The following is a 12,858-nucleotide window of genomic DNA, read 5'->3' as shown; positions in this document are numbered from 1 at the left end:
AACCTTCTATATGAAACTACTAGCTTAAAACATATCTCTTACTATATGTTGCTACACTGTTCTACTACTTGCTTTTCTAAAACTTGCTATGCTGGCCACTGCTGCATACTGATTCAAGAAACTGATTTTTAGATTGTGCTAGTTAGCTGAAAGAGAACTAACAGTATCTAACAACTCCTAATAGTCCAACTGATACAGAAACTGATTCATAGCACTGTTTAAGAAAGAGAGGACCTATAACATTTTATCTGAACCTTAAAAAAGAATTGAGTGAAATGTATAAAAATTAATTTTTTTTCAACATTTTGTTGTACTTAACCTACTTACTGAAATTAAATTTGAATTATCAAGATTATACTATCAAGGCCAAACAGCCAATTTATATATATATTTGTGAGGCATTTCAGTCAAGTTCAGTCAGAAACACTGCTTTAGAGAATAAATTATTTTCTTTGCATGCTTTTCTGACTTTTTTTAAACTGTATCCAGTTGACAGAAAAGGTGTAAACTTCAAATTGTAGTGATGGTGATCACCACTAAGAGTTAGCCAGAAGAATAATGCTTACTCTTATTATAAATTTGATTTTTTAATTCAATTTTGATGCTCTGGGATTCTTTGATCAGCTAATGAATTAGGTGATCCAGGTGTAAAACTGGTAAAAATACACACAACAAACTGAACCTAAAGAACTTTCCAAGTTGTTCGTCTTGGTTTGTTTTATAAAAAGCTTCAATCACACTATTACACTGACTGCAGGCTGCAAGCTTCTTCTGAAATCACATAACCAGTGTGCCACTTTATGGACTATGGTTATCTTGCATCAGAAACACCTGGTGTATACCTCAATCTAATATGACAGCACTGTTGTACTGCTGCACACTGTTACAGAGCTCCTATTACTTTTGTTCTTCTCCTAGGAGAAGAGGCTTCAAGATAAGAAGTTTTGTACCTATCTACACTCCACCCTCATTACACAATAGCCCTATAAAAATGCAAACACATATAAGGTAGTATTTGGTTATTAAAATATTATTTACCTCAGAACTCATTTGCAGCCTTAATTAAAGAAAGTCTTGTAATGAGGATAGAGTGTACTTTGGGGTATTTTTCAAAGGCACCTTTTACTTACGTCAACAGGTACCAGAAGGCTCTTGCCAAGATGTTGGTTATAAGAGAGGCACCAGGCTTCAGTGTAACCATTCATGTTAGGAACATACTTCTTTATTGTCTCATCATTCAGCCTCAGCCAAACACCATCATCATTGTGGATCTACAGGAAACAAGCAACAAAAACGAGCCATGCCCTCCTGTAACTGATCTGTAGCCAGCAAGGATTAACAGATTTCAGACAACAGTAGCAAGGAAGTAATGATCTTTACTGCATCAACAGAATGTAGGAGAAGGCGAGGAGAAATATCAACAAAACCAGAGTTTCAAAGCAATTGTAGGCAAATCTTTTTAGAAGGCAAGGTGCACAGACAAATTTAAATCAGATCATGCAATGACAAGAGTTGCTTTCAGAGAAAAGAGGAAAAAAAGCCAAGCTTTCATGAGTTTCTTAAGTTCCTCACTTTCTGTTTTTTTCACTGCTTATGTAACTCAGTAAACTAAAAAAATATCCCTTGTATACGAAATTACATTGTAAGAAAAACACATGCACAGTAGCCTAAATACATTAGTGATCTTTCAGAACTGTAAGTGAAAGATGTAATGAAAACAACAACCACATCTAAATTTTTGTGTAGATGTAAGTCACGAACAGGGGTATTATTTTAAGATAAACTCTAGGAATTTTATTTGCTCATATCAGAGCCTCAGAAGTTGGTTACACAGGTTTTCAAGTAAGTAAATGAAAAGGAAACGACAGCTTGAAAAACTAAATTAGTAAATATTTAGATTTTTTTGCAATTTATACTTTGATGCTCTTAAGTTGTATATGCCAACATCAAAACATGGAAAAAACATTACTTGCATGTATTAACTTTACATCTTAGCTCAGTTTTCAACAGAAATGTCTTATTAATTACCTCGTCAATGAAAGTGATGGATCCATTGACTTTCACTATGCCTATTTGCTCACTCTGAAGGGAAGGGTGGCTACGGATACGAAGCCCTGCACTGTCCTTGGCCACAAATTTGCGAACCTAAGAGAAGCAAGGGAAGACAGTAAGGAAGAAAAAAATTGGAACAGAGCTCTCAAAGAGTAAAAGGAAACAGGTTCAACAGATTCTGAAATGCTAGTGACGAGATGGCAGTCTTAGGAGTTACAGTTTGTTGCTAGTTTCCCATGGCTGCTGTGTATAACTACACTTTTTTATGACAAAAAAAGTGAAAAAAGTTTATTTTTGCTAATAAAATCATAATGTTAAAAAAAAAACCTAAAAGCGCATTGACTCAGTCTTGGAAAGATTTCTGTTACACCATGCAATATTCAGTAAAAGTAAAAAGAAAAGTTTGCTTTTCAAATTGAATATTTTCAGTAACTTATCAACCTGGGGTTAGTGGTTCTTATTTGTACTACTATAATACTTTGTTTAATCAGCTTTTTGGCCAAAATTTTTATATTTTTCTTAGCTAAAGATTTTAAATGCCTCTTAAAAATAGGAAAAGAACAGATCTTTCTACTTGTTGTTTTTATAAATATATTTAAAACAGACACACTATTATTCTATATTATTAAAATTATAATCCAAAGCTATTTCAGCAGTTTCTCCTTTTTTTCACAGGAAAGTATATCAGATGCTGGTTGTTAGTAGCTTGATTTACTACAGCCCCCAGAATCACCCAGTTGTTATTCACTATCATTCTTTCACCATCCAAACACATCATTTCAGGCACCTGTCTGATAGAGAACGAACCTAAGTCACCCTTTTGGTCTCTGGTTTTAAGAAGTGCATAGTTTTATGCATGTGGTACAAATCCTGTTTCTTGGAATGTTATTTTCAAACTCCACAGGTAAAACTGGGAAAAACAGCAACTGAAGTATGGACTTAATCTTCAACTTAACACAAACCACAGAATGATATGGAAAAAAAAAAACCATTGAGAAAGAGATTACAGAATCACAGCACTGTTGAGCCTAGAAAAGACCTCTGAGATCATCAAGTCCAGCCTATGACCTAACACCACCACATTGTCTAGACCATGTCACTAAGTCCCACATCCAGTCTCTCCTTAAACACCTCCAGGGATGGTGACTTCACCACCTCACTAGGCAATTCATTCTAATGCCTGATCACCCTCTTCATGAGGAAGTGCTTTTTGATATCCAACCTAAACCTCCTCTGGTGCAGCTTCAGGACATGCCCTCTAGTCCTATCACTAGTTGTCTGGGAGAAGAGCCTGTCCCCCCCCTGACTACAACCTCCCTTCAGGTACTTGTAGAGAGTGACAAGGTCCCCACTAGAAGTGACTAATTCCAAAGGGCACAATAACTCGTGCAGCTCTCTTAAAGCACATAGCACTTTTCAGCTTTATTGCTGTGCCTTCTTTGGTGGATCTGAAAAGAGATGCACCTTGTTACCAGAGAAAGGGGCTTTCTATAGGTTAAAGCAACCTTAACAACGAGGTTAACCTTCTATAAAGGGATGCAAAAAAACATCCTTGCACACAGCTTTTGGGTTTGGTGGCAGCTTCTTTGCAATTGATGCTAGCTACTTGTTCTGTCAGGTGATGACAGCAGAAAGAGACAGAACATGTTAGTGACCAATCATTCTAGTACCAGTCTTGCCCCTTTTCAATTCAGCAAAATAAGGAATGCTTTCTTCTAGCTGGTTCCAGCTTCCCTGAATTACATTACATAGCTTGAAAGAAAATGCTTCCCTTATTAGGATGTGAAATGGAATTTCCTGCAAATTAGTGAAGTTTCACAGTCCATGAGGAAACATCAGTTCATATGGGTCATATACTCTAGGTTAGATACTGACCACTATGATGATCACATTTACCAACTTGGATGAGCAGGAAAACCAGATTTGCATATGAATTCAAATAACAAAGATGGAAGAAAACAATACAAAATTATAATACAGCATCCATTTTCAATGGCTGAATTAAGGCTTGATTACAAAATTGTAGCTATGTTTCACTGCCTTGATAAAAATACTCTGTTTTTTCTAGTTGATAACAGATCAGCACTGAGAATACATTGTTAGTATCCCTTGGTTACAACTGCCTGAAATTTAGGGCTGACAAAGAAGAGCTCAATTAATCCCCTTTTCTTAGGAAAACATGATTTGGCATATTGGATTATCTCTGATTGATACATGCCTAATCTGCATTCTTAGCTACAAAAGCATGAAGCATAGTGCAATAATTACATTTCTGTATTATTTATAGTACTGCTGTTCATACACAAAGAATTATTCTTAGGTGGGTTTTGTCTGAAGAAAGGAGACTGATAAAATGTCAGGTCCAGTGTACTCTCACAGCAGGCTCTACAGACACAAGAAGCAGGACAGAAGAGAGACTATAACTCGGAACAAGAAGGAAGAACAACACTACAGGGAAATGACTGAACACTCTGTAATGCCTCAGAACACCAGAGACCTTACTGTCAAATATTTCAAAGTGTCAGGAAGACTGCCACTTGACAAACTGTGTCTATCCTGTATGAACCAGTCACCTCAATTCCCACTGTCATAACTGAAAAGACGGACAGCAATTTATCTCATCTTAGACCACAAGTCCCTCTCATTTTAGTGACAACAAACAACCCATATGATGTTTAGCTTGGATGAAGATATCATTAAGTTGTGAGGTAAATCTCACCCAGTAAGAACAGGAAGTTTTAATGAAGGTAGTGAAGTAAGCAGGAAGCCTTCCTTCCAAGAGAGGAGAGAAAAAAAAATAAAAAAAAATTGCAATGAGGGATAAAAAAAAATATATGGAAATTGAAGGTAAATTTATTATTTATATATTGAGGTATAGATGCAGGGAAAAGAATCTTGTTAGTGGGAGGAGATACTGGATGTATTTACAGACTGGGGACCTGTACAAAGGGGCTACCTCTGTATTATTCGAAAAGTTGGAAAACAACTTGGACAAGCTGTACAGGTAAGAAGTTGGCAAATACCTGATTCATTTTGTAACCATGTATTTTGTAGCCACCTTCGCAGTTGTAGTAAGACAGGGAAGAATAACCTGTCTTTCAGAATTTCATACGTTTTCAAGAAGGTTTATCCCATGAGAAAAATATTGCCTCATTTAACATCCCTTCCTTTGCATCCCAGAAGAGCAAGTGAAAGATGCCCCCATCTGGGCATTTTCTGTATAGCACGGCCATACCACCTTTCAGCTTTCCTCCATTACTTTTCTACCTTTGTCCTTCAGGGTTGAATGAATGGTAAGTGAAACAAGGAAGCTAAAAGATAAGGGTAACTTTTTAAAAATAAAACAATTATATTCTAAAAAAAAAAAAAAAAAGTATCACCAGATAACTAATTTTGGATTTTACATTGACTGAAGCAAGATCCTTATCATAAAACAAAAAATATAAAATATTTGTCAATTCCTTTGTGTAATTAATATCATTGTATAGTATCAAAGAAAAAGATCTAAAAAAAGTACAGGTTGTAGTCTGTGGTCTTCCTAACAGTTGCACAATGTTTGTGTTACAAGCCAAGACTGAGGTAGTTTCTGAGAGCTTTTAAACAGTTTCATCAACGGATAGACAGAAATAAAACAGAATGAACATCTTTCATTTTATCCAGTAGAATAATTTCATTTCATTCAGCACACAGAAGTGATCTGCAAATAAGCTTTAAGTTCTGCACCAATATAAAATGATAAAATATGCATTAAGCAGCAATAAAATACCACTCAAATAACTATCTGGTCATTCGTTTTGGGATTCTTTCAATTCTCCCAACCTTGTTTGGCTGAGGCTCTGCTTTTGGTTTAATAAGTTGGGTTCCAGGAGGTATCATTCCCTTTGGAGGATCTTTTACTTTCACTTCTAGTCCAGCATCTACAACCAAACAAAGAGTAAGTTTAAAAAAAATGGGATATATCAAACAGTAACTACAGTTTAACTGTGTTCAACTCAACAGTATGAAACACAACCAATCACTTATCTGTCTGCCAGACACCTGCAGAGTTGCTTCATGGTGAAAGCATCCTTTTTTCAAAATCTGTACCTTCATATTTGGAAGTTTACAGATAGATAATTTCATGCTGTTGTAAGACATGTCACACTTTGTACCAAATCTTTCCACTGCATGCTATGCTATCTAAAAATACAGTCTCTAGGACTAGCAAGACAACAACAAGATTTTCACCAAGGAAGAAACCCTAGGCATTTAAAAATTAGTTCAAATAATTGAGACTTAGTTAAGACCACATTTACTCAATGTTCCACAAAGAAATGACATGATTTATTTCTGCATGGTCAGGAACAATTTCCCCTTTCCTTAGGTTCTTCAGCATTTGGTGCAAGCTGGTAGTACAGTTTAACCATATTATAAATACATTACTTGCCACATATGACCTTAATTCCATGACAGAATAACTGGTCTTTTTTTTTCCTTTTGAAAATAAAATGGAATTACATAGAAGGCTTCTAAACAAAAACCTAGGTACTAAGTGAACTGTAATAATAAATCTTTTAAGCACCAAGACATACATTTATCAGCCAAGTGGATATGTTTATGCTTAAGTATACTGAAAATTAAGTACCTATTTCAATGCCATCTATAGTAACATGAATGGTGTAGAGACCAACAGCTCCAGGAGTCCAGTTTGCACAATATGTACCATCATTATTGACTCTGATCAACATGTTTTCACTGGGTCTAGGAACAAAAAAACCAATTGAAATAATTAAAGAATTATTGTCATCTTGAAAATAACCTGTAGTAGTTAGTTGGGAACCTATTTAATAGTTAGTTGGGAAACTATTTTTTTATCAGATTATCTAAATACTGTTTTCTCCTATCAAATGTATTAGTCCCATAGTAGTTATTATGAAGCTATAACCCTTTAAATCCACACTTATTTGTAGCAAATTAGAAAAGAACACATTCAGAGACTATATAATACAAATAAGGAATCAACAACAGAACAATTAAGAATTAAAGACTTTTAAACACAAAATCTAAGAAAAAAATACAGTAACACATGTTTTTGTATTATTTCTACCCTTAGACGTGGTAGTAAAGGCCAGGTCTGAGTGTAAGTCTGAGACACAAGTCTGAGTGTAAGCAGAAGTAAGAGGATATGCTAATTTAAGTAATTAATTGCTTAATGTTTACCTCTTTGGTGTTGGTGAAGCAAAGCGTAGTTCTTCAAAAGAATAATTTTCATATGCCTATGAACATATTAAATTCAACAACTGAATTCAGCAGTTAAAAGGAACAGTAACAAGTCACAAATAGAAGTAAGCAAAGTATTTTCTCAAATAACATACTTACCTAACTTTATACTCATCACCAGCAGTGATCAGGGAACCAGAAACAAATTCAAAAGCACAGAAAGAGAAGCACAGACATCTATATATACACATACATTAAAAAGATGTCTGCACTTTCTCTTGGAATTGCTATTAGATAACAAAAATAGCTACTACTAACAAACACATTTGTTCATGTATGAAAAGATATTCATCTTTGAATATCTTCTAATACCACTTTTTATAAAAAGCCTTTGAATGCAGGCAGTGAATTGTAAAGATTAGAAAAGTGAAGACCATGTGAAGATCAGAAAACTAGTGTGTTTCAGGTCAAAAACTGCAGAGCAGCCCAGTGGATTATCAATGCATTTTTTGGATCTTTTTCCTTTTTACTCAAACTGTGTTAAATATAAAAGTCAAGAATGTTTCAATAAGAAGAGACACTTTTTGTATTTTACCTTGGTGCATGACTTTTCCACTTTTATCTTTATGAAGGTCTGTACTGCTACTATTTACCAAGATGACTTCAACTGAATACTTAGGTATTCATTTTATCTTAGATTGATTGAAATGAAAAACAACTATGTGCTAACTAGATAACATCAAGCATTCCTCACTCAAAGGGTCATTAAAATCTAGAAATTAAATTCTGGACACACTGCACTTGTTCTACCATCACGTAGAAGATATGTCCATCCAAGGTATGTCTCCATAACAGTTATGTGAGCAGATTTTACACCTGCTATGGAAAAAGAAGAAGCAGGTACCTGTGGACTATACTTATGAAAAATCCTATCTGGGTTCCAAATCTGAATACATCATGTATTTTTTCCCCCTGCTCAAGTTACTTCTAAAATTACCAAGCAGCATCAAGCCAAGAAGTTATCTTTGCAGTACCACAAGTGAAAAAAAACCAAGCAAAACCAAACCCCAACAAACAACTCAGTCACACTCATCTCCTTGATATGCACTCTCTGGTTGTAAATATCTTTTCATACATGTGATTTAAGAAGCTTTAACACCATTTCTTGTATGCCATATTGATTTTGTAGTACTTCCATTGATTCATTAAAATATTACATAGTAGCCAGCTGCACTGTTAACACATAGCCAACTGCAGCAGTATCCTGTGCAGAAACAACCCCGTACTCTCTAAAAGATGCCATTTTTTTGATGTTTCCCTTTAAAAGATTCTATCTTGTTGATTGTTACACTCCATAAACCCAATATAGATCATACAATGTATTATCCTTTTCCAAATCCTTATTTGTCATGTCTTATTAAGTTGTCCGACTGCTGGTTATACACATCATGTCACATCTCTTAACCAGGCCAAAGTTACATGCATGTAAAATACCACAGGTGCTGAAGTACACTTGAATCAACACTAATTAGTCAGTTTTCACCTCTTTAAAAACCATTCCTGGCAAAGTCTCCAAGCTGACCCATTTGACAATGGCTAATTTCAACAGATGCTTTTTAATATTTATGCATTGATATATAGATAATTTGCATGACCTTTTTACTATGTTAAGATCTGATTTTTTTTTCCTATGTTCATCAGTTCTGTTTTCTAATATAGAGTCACTGCAACTATCCAACCCAAGGTATGGACACATAGGTTTGAATTCCCCTCTGCCATTTCAATAGCTCTTCTCATTTCTCTTGAGTGACTCATACTGATTTGCTCATCAGTGTAATCAAAATCAAAGACAACTTTTCTTTCTAGATGCTAATCCAGTTTACAACTGCTTTAGAGATCTGGCAATTAGCCCTTCTGATGCACCTAGCTTTCTGCTGAAATTAAACAATTTCACAGAAATTTTTAATACATTAGAAGGTGATGAAACCATAATTATATTTTCGCTTTTCCCATGCATACTTCATACACTTTGAATGTTGAATTTTATAGTTAGATTGTCAAAATGATGGCAACTTACCTTCATCATTGTAATAGCAATGTATCGAGCTTCTTTCACTATCATTGGCTCATAGGAAGAATCAAGCTTTGGTGAAGGAAGTCCTCCAAAGGTCAGATCACTGCTAGGGGAAGCAGCTGTTGCAGGACTCCCTGGTATTCTTTGCACCTTTTTAACTTGTTCTTGTTGCAAAGATGTTTTTTTCTGAGAAACAGGAATAGCTTTGACTTCTACCTGTAATAAGACACGGAATACAGAAGGTGATTTAGGGAGAACACACACACATTCTTTCAGATCTGATAAGGTACAGTGACAAATTGCTTGGAGCACTCACTATAAATTCAGTGTGTCAAAAACCTGCCTCTGCATTTGACAATTTGCAAAGCCAAGTGCAGCATCTCTGAAAACTGTAAACATAGAAGAGAGAAGCACACAAATGACTTGGCACATGATCAGTAAGGGCCAATGTGCGTCCTGCCTGTACCAGAGCACTCCCTTGGGAGACAGCACGTAGTCTGCTATGCCAATTTTTCCCACAACATAAAATGCTACAAAGGAAGAAAAAGAGCCTTCCAGATAAGTACACAGGTTTCAGAGTGAATCATCAGGGCTTCTTAGACCAGTAAGAGCAGTGGTCAGATTGACTCGATCTCTGCTACCCTACTACATCAGCTCTGTACATTTATACTGTGCTCTTTAATGCATAGTTTAACTGAATTTATTTTGCCCAGAGATCTTCATTAGTGCAGGTAACACAGTCAGCTGTACACAGCTTTATCAGAGAGGTCAGACTATCTGGAGAATAAGTTTCTGAATTACTATCTTTAAATTTGCAATAAACTATGTTAAATTAGTGCAGATTTAATGTACTGTTTTAGCAAAATTTCACTTAATTTACTGTAAGTTACCTCAGTGTGTTGCACACTGAATTAGTCCAACAGAATGATGAAACTGAATTAAGGTTTCTGTTCATTTAATACATTTGTGAAGGAAAACAATAATTAAGAACTACAGAAATAATTCTGATGTTACTTTGATGTATCGTTTTCCTAAATGATAAACTTGCTACTTAAAGAGTTTTCTACTTCCTCTGCCTCAAACTTAAGTCAGTAGCCACAAGTATTAATTAACCCCATGTATAAATTTCACTCCAGCTGTTTTTGTGACTAATTGTGTTATTTTTGTTGACTGACTGCTCATTAATGAGCTTACAGCACACTGTATGATAACTCTCAGTTATACATGCTCTAGTCAAAGAACAGATTTAAGAGCTCTTATGTAAAATGATGGCTTTGTAAAAGGTATGTTATATACTTTCTGGGCTTGAACAAAACCAACTATTCCACAGTAACAGCCAGCTTTAAAACACAGGTATAACCTAATTCATTTTGTATTCATGAAAACCATTTTGTATTCAATTTGTTTTGTTTGCATGCTTCATCACTTCATATCAAGCAGCTAAAGTTTATACATGTAACACAAGTTTTACTCCAAAATGTGCAAAGGTTTTCTAAATCTACCTGAGGCTGTCAATGAACACTTCCTTTCCAGTACTTCAACAACAAGAAGAAAATCAGTAATTAACTGAAGCAACTTAAGCAAAACCCAAGAATCCCAGACCTTGCCAGTCATTTAATAAATTAATTTCAGACTGCAGGAACTTCCAAATATCAGAAACAGGAAAGGGGGAAATGCAGTTTCAGTTTAAAATAAAGTGACTATAATATAGTCTACCAATGTGCTTCCGAATCTTTATCGCATCACATTTTTTCAGACTACAATTTATAATACTCTTTCCTGGCTTACAAATTAATTAGTGGATTCTTATCACCATATAAATCATAACCAGCTTTGGCAATGTTTAATGGTGACTTCCACAACTACACATATACAGCTCATTACAACCAAGATACAAATCACATTATATTGTATTGATGCAGAATATATGCAGAATATGATAATTTTAGGTATTTAGAGGCAAAAAAAGAGTCTGACTACAATGAATTTACTAATGTCTCTTTCTTCCGTATAGAAGAGTAATCTGTGGAATATCTATAAAAATACTAAAAGATGGCATGATGAAGTATAAGAAGAGACATGATTAAAGTAATTACCTTCATATTAGGAACATGAACAACATCCCCATACTGGTCTTTTGTTTGTACTGTAATAACAGTTGGCCAGCCACATCGAATGTCATCCTTATTCAAAATCAGTGATGTCTTTTGAGGATCAGCATACGAATCTGGCTGAAGCCACCTGCAGCAAAGAAAAACATCTAACATTAAAACTCTTACAGCTGCCCACAAGATAAATTCTTACTGTATAAATACGACTTCCAGCTAAAAAAAGATGCAGCAAGTCTGAATACATAAATGCCTTTAACTAGAATATTAATAGAAACAATACAGCTAAATAGTTTTATTTAACTAGCATTTGATAAAGCTATCAAAGTTCTACAGCTAGTTGTACAGACAAACACCAGTTGCAAATACTTTAGTTTTGCAGATAACCAAACATTTTCTACTCCGCTGCAAAACTTAACCATTACAACTATGAAGTACTGGGTTTATTTGTACAGCACACAAACTTTTACCTTGCAAGTCGTCCACCACTTGATCCTTGTACACAGGCAATGAAATCCTCCAGAAATGATTGCTCATTGCTTTGTACCTGCAGTGGAAGGCTTCCTTCAAGAGCTTCCAAAATGGTTGGGGAGTGAGATAGTGCCAGGCCTTTCCCCAGAATGCCAGAGTGAGATTTGCAGACCTTTTTTTTTTTTTGCAGAGGTTGGGGTGGGGATGAAAGGATAGAGAAATAAAACAGCATTTCAGTATATTGCATGTAGACACTTTCCCATACTATAATTCAATTGGTATAGACCTTTTGTACACTGAAAGCCACAAAAGTAGAAATGGATAAGCTCTGATGAAATAAAAAAAAAATCAAGTCAGCTCAATCTAGAAAACAATAATTTATGTCAAAAGAGATTCACAGATCATATAAAGGTTTGTGTTGGAGGGCACCTTAAAAGATAATCTCAGCTCCAACCTGCCTGCTTGAGCTGAGGGAGAATTTCCATAATAAAAAATAAGGTGGGATGCATTTTTATGTTATGAGTATCCTGAACTGCCGAATTGTGATCAGAAAAAGAATCAAGTGATTCTGAAAATGCAACCAATAAGCACATTCCAAAAGAAAATAAAAAGCTTAAGATTAAACTTGTAAAGTGCAGATTCTCTTAAAGAAAGAAGGGTGGATCTCAGAGAAAGATATTTTGGGGTGAGACAAAGAAAAAGAAATCCCAACTTTGCATAAGAGAATGATGGGACTAAAAGCAAAATCAAATCCTTTACTTCCATGTGCTCCTAGCTCACATTTTGAATTACAAGACAGAGGGTCCAAGAACAGATTGTTGGAAAAAGTATTAATTGCAAGGAACATCTGATTCCTGCTAGACAGTTTCTGTTCACTGTTCTGTCATCTAAGGCCTACACAATGGTGTCAGACTGTAGCACTGAACTGTTTTTCCAGCAAGTACTGTGACAGCT

At 35.2% G+C, this 12,858-nt stretch overlaps 1 protein-coding gene across 1 annotated transcript in view; it reads right to left on the bottom strand.

Annotated features, from left to right (window-relative positions):
* The window catches only part of MYCBP2 (MYC binding protein 2), a 173,933-nt gene that overhangs the window by 56,986 nt on the left and 104,089 nt on the right, over window positions 1-12,858 (bottom strand). The window contains exons 45-52 of the mRNA XM_030469141.1: window positions 11,904-12,076; window positions 11,422-11,566; window positions 9,329-9,541; window positions 7,252-7,307; window positions 6,677-6,792; window positions 5,872-5,969; window positions 2,029-2,145; window positions 1,131-1,271 (exon numbers count right to left, since the gene is read on the bottom strand). Coding sequence (XP_030325001.1) covers window positions 1,131-1,271; window positions 2,029-2,145; window positions 5,872-5,969; window positions 6,677-6,792; window positions 7,252-7,307; window positions 9,329-9,541; window positions 11,422-11,566; window positions 11,904-12,076 — 1,059 coding nt within the window. The remainder of the gene's footprint in view (window positions 1-1,130; window positions 1,272-2,028; window positions 2,146-5,871; window positions 5,970-6,676; window positions 6,793-7,251; window positions 7,308-9,328; window positions 9,542-11,421; window positions 11,567-11,903; window positions 12,077-12,858) is intronic.

This window comes from Calypte anna, chromosome 1 (assembly GCF_003957555.1).
Source record: "Calypte anna isolate BGI_N300 chromosome 1, bCalAnn1_v1.p, whole genome shotgun sequence".
Classification (NCBI taxonomy): domain Eukaryota; kingdom Metazoa; phylum Chordata; class Aves; order Apodiformes; family Trochilidae; genus Calypte; species Calypte anna.
The sequence above is the reverse complement of the archived record's forward strand: the minus strand, read 5'-3'. Positions and strand labels throughout refer to the sequence as shown.